General features: G+C 33.6%; 1 protein-coding gene across 1 annotated transcript; it reads right to left on the reverse strand.

Annotated features, from left to right (window-relative positions):
- Positions 1-4,825: 4,825 nt before the first annotated feature.
- LOC101992955 (olfactory receptor 6C70-like) lies at positions 4,826-5,776 on the reverse strand. Its single transcript, XM_005372026.2, has one exon. The coding sequence runs from the start codon at positions 5,762-5,764 to the stop codon at positions 4,826-4,828; it is 939 nt and encodes a 312-aa protein (XP_005372083.1). The 5' UTR covers positions 5,765-5,776.
- Between the last annotated feature and the right edge of the window lie 1,038 nt (positions 5,777-6,814).

Consider the following 6,814-nt stretch of genomic DNA (forward strand, 5'->3'; position numbering starts at 1 on the left):
TATAGAAACATGGGACAATTTCAACCATAAAACTAATGAACATATCTTTGTTTTAGTTCATCTCAGAAATGCTACCCTTAATGCATTTTCTATATTCAGCTTACAGTTCACTTAATCAATTTATGAGCAAGAACATTATGGGATGGTTTCTAATGTTATATGATAATTATAAATGAAGTAATTTTGAATTATAGCTTATGTATTTCAAGTAATATATATATCAATACATCGTACATAATTTTGGAAAGATTAAGACAGGGTAACTTTGTTAATTCATGTATGTGTTAAGCAAATATATACACAAATATTCTTGCATGTATGTTTATGTGACTATGTTTGTGTGTGTGTGTGTGTGTGTGTGTGTGTGTGTGTGTGTGTGTATATCCACATACCTGACCTTTTACTTTGGTGGTGTTAGATAATATAATAAATATATTTTATTTTTATACTTGTTGTTATCATTTCTTAAATGAGACATAGAGGAAATTTAATGATATGATACGAGAATTATCTATTTATAAGTCGTTTATTGAAAGTATGAAGTTCTCAAAATAGAAAAAAGCGAAAATAAAAACAAAATAAAATGCTAAAAAGAAAATGGAGATATTTATTTTTGTACCAAACATAAAACTTAATTTGCAACTTAATGTTTCAAAATGGAATTCTATTTATGGTAATGATAGTGAACCATCAGAAAAATATGTATTATTTTCAGGTAATTATTTGTAGATTATTTTTATATTTGTTGTGTTTCTAATTGTTACTTATAGTGGCTTAAAAACAAAAAATGAAGTTCAGCTTTAAGAATAATTAAACTGATTATTATTCTCGTAGGGAGGAAAGAGAGAAGTGAAGGTAATGTGATTCTACTTCATTTAAATATATTTTAAAAATGTCCTGTTTTTCAAATTTTTACAATTACAGTTGTTACCCTAATAAATGGACAATAAAATATTTTTATAAAATATATTTCTTAAAAGAGGGACCACCCTGTGTCTCTGGACTAATCCTCTCTAGAACTGATACATAAGAAAATCCACGTAATTAAGACATATTCATACTTTTATATGATTTGTGGCATGGACATATCCTTGCAAGCAATTGCACAGTCAAGGCACTAAACTTCTGATACAAAGTTTCTTTTCTCCATTTAGTTTTGTTATTAGTTTTTTTAAAAAAAACTGGCTTATATGCTCAGCAATAAATCTACTCTACTCACAAAATTAAATGTGCAACATAATGAGGTCAACTATACGGGAAGTGTTGTACAATATATCTGTCTAAAAGTTATTCATCTGTCATGATTGAATATTTAAATAGCAGATTCACAATCCACCAACTCTCCATCCATACACAATGACCATCATTCTCTCTGGGTTTGAATATTTTCATTATTACATATTTGGAGAAGTGCAGTGTCATTTCAGAGCTGGCCTCCTTGATTTTGTATGGTGTCTTCCAAGTCCATCTATGCTGTGCCATATGGAAATATTTTCCTATAGTTTTATACGGAATAATATCCAATAATATCTAATATATGTGATACATTTTATTTATTCACAACCTCTCAAAGGACATTAATGTTTTTACACATCTTGAATCTTGTGAAGGATGATGTAATGTACATACAGTGTGTCTTGAGGGTTCTGGTATGAATTTTGAATACACATCCAGCGATGTTATAATTACATCATTGATAGCTCTATTTTTAAAATGGCTTTTGTGCACATTTACTACTAATTTATTAGTGTGTATGTTTGAGTTGTGTGTGTGTGTGTGTGTGTGTGTGTGTGTGTGTGTGTGTGTTAGTGTTGGCACAGAACAGGTTTAGAAGTCTGAGGACAACTTGTAAGATTCAGTTCTCCCTTCCACCACGTGGGACAAGATTGTCAGGCTTGGTGTCAAATTCACTTACTTGCTCGGTTCACCTTTTCAACCTTAGTTAGCTGGGGAACACTCAGGACATTCTTTGCAAAATCTGCAACATTTTAATATTTCCAGTGGCAGATACACTTTGGTTTCTCTTCTGATACTTGACAACTTTAGCTATTTTGGGTGGGAAATGACAGTCACCCAAATCTCAGTGCTTTTTGCTTTTTCTTGATAAAGTCTTTTCTAGCTATGTGTCACAAGCATTTGCTGCCTGTCTCAGACCTAAATGCTAGGATTACAGGTGTACTCCACTGCCCTTAGTTCCACATTACTTGGGAAAAATAGGCATTCAAACCTTTGCTCAAGTTCTACAAATGTTGAGTTGAAAGGTACTCCTTATATATTTTTATGTTCACATCTCACTAAGAATATGGTTTATAAAAATTTGTTTACATGCCACAAGCTGCCTTTATTTCTCCTGATCACTTCTCTATGCAGAAGCTTTTCTGATGTCTTCCTATTTATCTACATTGCTTGATTGTTGATTCATTCTCTGTGAGCCCTTATGAACCCAGATTAGTTGATTCTGTGGGTTTTGTTGTGGTGTGGTGCCCTTGACCCCTATGTCTCCTACAGTATTTCCTCTTCATCTTCTGCAGGATTCCTGGAGGTTCGCTTAAAGCTGGTCTGTGGGTCTTTCTTAACAGTAAATCGAAACATCTCATACAGAGTGTGGCAACATCTTATGGGGCAAAAAGTCATTTTTCTAGCTGCTTCTGGCCTTCTACTATTTTCTCACTTCTTTAGTGAGCACGAATGAGGCCATGTAGCTACAGTGTTCTTATCCAAGCACTTGGAGATTAGAGCACTTCCTTTCCTGATCCGTATTTCCTTGGTTATTCTAGTTTTCATTTGACTCAGCTGTTTGTGTCAGATCCTTAACTACTATAAGTAGCATGAAAATTATTTATTTCGTTTGTTTTCTTCAGAGAGTTTCCATTCAATACAAAGGTATTTGGCGATAAGAACATTGATGAATCCAATAATAACATTTAAACAATGCAAATCAGAAGAGTTAGATAATAGAAATTAGAAAAATAGTATGCTTGGAGGAATAATTAGAATGAGAGTTAGAGATCTGAATAAATAATTTCCACAAAAGAAGAACGCAATAAAGACTACTGATTCCTGGCCACTGCTTCCAGCTACTGGGAAATGTGTTGATTGCTGTTCATGTCCCCAGTTCTATGAACATTTTCCTTAGATTGAAAGTTATTGGTAGCAATGATGATAAACCTGAGTCTGCAAAAATGTTTCCATAATGAACAAATAAGTAAGCAAGTTTTACGGCCAAACGGTCCATCTTCAGAAACAAGTTTCTTTATAACAGCAATTAATACTTGGATCCAAAATAAATAAAGACATAAATCACTAAGGTGAGTAAGATCCTCCAGGAATGTCTCCCACAGGCACACCAATTTGTACATATCATCACACATTCAACTTCCTTCAGAAGAGATATGGAAGCCACACTGAGAATAAGTTCCTTGACTTACAACAACAATAAGATGCATTGAAAGCATCATTGAGCCAACTTGCTATGTCTAACTTACTGTTCCACGTCTAAGCATCATGGGAAGAAATGTTCTTTATGGAAGAGAAGGGAGTAAGTCTAGGTGTCATATTTGAGACCCAGTAACAGCACTGACACAATGAAACCCAGCATCAGGGTGAATACAATAATGCCGCCAGGCCTGAATCCACAGACTCAGTCACCATTGCTGAATTCTTCCATTGTCCTTCCACCAACCTCAGACAGCAGAGAGAAAAGTAAGACACCGCTTGCCAGGGAGCAAGGAATGAAAGTTCCTGAAGACTGTGTGTTGCAGTTCAGAACCAGACCCCCCCCCCTCATTGCCCTTCTCCAAAGAAAACCCAAAGGCTTTCATTCCTAGGTCAGAGTTCTCTAACTGGTTGAACCCTGAAGCTCATAGGGACAGATTTATTTGGACTTAGACCATCACGATCGCCATCCCTCATTGAACTAGAGCACTATTTCTCTTCTAGTGATTGCAAGGCTGTTGTGGTACAGTCCAGCATAGCATTAGCCTTGGCGGCCAGGAGACTATGCAGCATCTCCTCTAGCCTTGGACAGCACAGCAATTTTTATGTCAGTGAGGAAAACCTTATACTCTAGAGCTGCCCACACCACACTGAGACAAGGTGTGGCAAGCATCTATACCAGTCTAAATCATGACCAGCTGTATCAGGAGCCTGAACATACACTGAGATTGTTGATCTTCGTGATTGTGAGATTCATTGTAAACCAGGTTAGCATCAGTCTTCACTGCCAAAGGACTGCTTTCAGCAATGATACCAACCCTAAAAAAGACCCTGTGAGTCAATTATCTATCTATTAAATAATAGTTTATTTTCTATGCAACTTTAAACTTTATCTAATACAAATAATAAAATACCAAATAATTGAACTACATGATTCAGTTAACAGGAAATAGTACTTTTTGTTTAAAAGTGTCACTTCATAAACTAACCCATAAAATTATTTTTAAGGAATAGGCTTTCTTAGATCACTTTTAGCATGTAGAATAATTACAAAATTACAATCATCAAAGGCTTTTAAAGGATAAAATTGTTAAGTGAGATAAAGTCTATTTCTTCAAGTAACAGTCATTTAATTATTTGTGTTTACTGAATTAATATATGCTTATAAATCAAAACAATTTTGGATTTTATATTATTAGCATAAAAAGACTTTCATAATGAATAAAAGAGAAAGTAAAAAGGAACATGACGGATTAATTTCTAACCTTGGACAAGTTAAAATTGTACAAATAATTACATTCTAGGTATTCATTGTTAAAATAAAAACTGAAATTTGTTTTCTGCTTCAAGTTCCTTTTATGCTTTAGGTTAATCATTTACTTAAACACTATTACCTTTGTGAAGCAGAAAATATTCTTCTAAGTCCTGCTGCAAAGGCTTGTTTAACTTGCTTATTCCTCAGAGTATAAATGAATGGGTTTAATAAAGGGGAAACTGAAGTGTTGAGTACAGCTATTCCTTTGCTCAAAGCAACTCTTTCATTTGCTGATGGCTTTATGTAGATAAATATGCAACTTCCATAAGTGAGGGAAACCACAAGCATGTGAGAAGAACAAGTGGAAAAAGCCTTTTTCTTTTGCTGAGCTGAAGGGAATTTGATAATCGTCTTGACAATGTGAGCATAAGAAAGGATTACTACTGCTAACGTGACAATGAGTGTCATGAGAGCTAAGACGAAGGAAGTTAGTTCTAGAGCATGTGTGTCTGAGCAAGAAAGTTGTAGGATGGGAGAAACATCGCAAAGGAAATGGTCAATGACATTTGATGCACAAAAATCCAAGTCAAGGCCAATAATCAGTGGTGGGAAAATCACTAAGAATCCAGTTATCCAAGAACCCAGGACAAACTGATGGCAAACTTTGCTGCTCATGATGGATGTATAGTGCAAAGGCTTGCAGATGGCAATATAGCGGTCGTAGGACATGGTAGCCAAGAGGAAAAACTCTGTGGCCCCCAAGAATATGTAAAAGAACAATTGACATATACAATCATTGTAGGAAATTGTCTTTTCCTTGGTTACAATGGTGATTAAGAATCTGGGAATGCAGGTAGTTGTGAACAAAACTTCCAATAAAGAAAAATTACGGAGGAAAAAATACATTGGTGTCTTGAGGTGGGGATCTAACAGTGTGAGAGCAATGATAGTTAAATTTCCTAGCATACTCAGCAAGTAATTTAGCAAAAGACACAAAAAAATTACAATCTGTAACTGAGAATTATTTGTTAGTCCAAGAAGGGTAAACTCTATCTGTCTTGTATGGTTCTTCATTTTTCTTTGTGATCTCACTCAAGTTCTAGAAAAAAAAGATATAAAATCCATGTGAGAAAGTATGTGTCCAATAAACAATAAATTACAGGATCCATATTTCTAAACACAGCCCTTTCAAATGTAATATTCCTGTATATTGGAGATATGACAGTAACTACATGCCAACAATTCTCCTGTAAGTGTTTAAGGTAATAGAGACTTCAACTCACTATGGAAATTAATCTGAGCAACTTGTAAAGGCTTAATTTTTCTACTCTTTCAATATAAACTTTGAGTTAATTGTAACTAATTATGGATGATCTTTTAAATTAGTAAAAAGCTTTTTTGCCGGGAATCAATGACAATTTATATTAAATATAAGATTATTTATTTTACCTAAGTGTAATTATGACAATGTTACTAATCTAAATTTATAGTTTAATTAGTAAGTTTTAAATTTCATGCTAAAGTGTAAGTCTTGTTACCTCTCATAGCGTTTCTGTGACTTACAGACAAAATCATAGAGGAATATAATCAAGATATTTAAGTTTAAATGACAAAGTATATAATAGTTCAATATAAATATAAAAATAAAATATAAATATAAATTGCACTATTATACAATAAATTTCAATAAATTGAAAGAGCTGATTAAATAATTATAACCCAATTTATCCAAAATTCAAGACATAAAATAATTGTTTTAAACATCAGAATTTTGTAATTTGCAATCAAAGTCATAAAAATAAAACAGGTCACAAAAATGCATTGCCTCTTCTTGTGAAGAGGTCCTTGGTTTGACAACTATTTTCACCATGTAACATTGTAAGACTGAAAAATAGATTGGTAATATCTCATTATGCTCTTTATATCCTGGTATCCTCAGCAACTACTTATCATCCAATAAGTGACTATTAACCAAAGATGAGTTGGTATAAAAGGTATGTACTACTTGAATGAGATCACAACATTCAGGTAGTATTTTGCATTTGCAACTCTATGTTCTTATTGTGTCTTACCGCCAATGGTGAAAAGGCAACAACAAATGAATTTAGTCTGAATACTACCAAA

Source organism: Microtus ochrogaster, unplaced genomic scaffold, assembly GCF_000317375.1.
Source record: "Microtus ochrogaster isolate Prairie Vole_2 unplaced genomic scaffold, MicOch1.0 UNK158, whole genome shotgun sequence".
Lineage (NCBI taxonomy): Eukaryota > Metazoa > Chordata > Mammalia > Rodentia > Cricetidae > Microtus > Microtus ochrogaster.

Bases quoted from the DNA above. Each gene is read 5' to 3' on its own strand.
- LOC101992955 (XM_005372026.2), bottom strand. From the start codon at position 5,764: ATGAAGAACCATACAAGACAGATAGAGTTTACCCTTCTTGGACTAACA.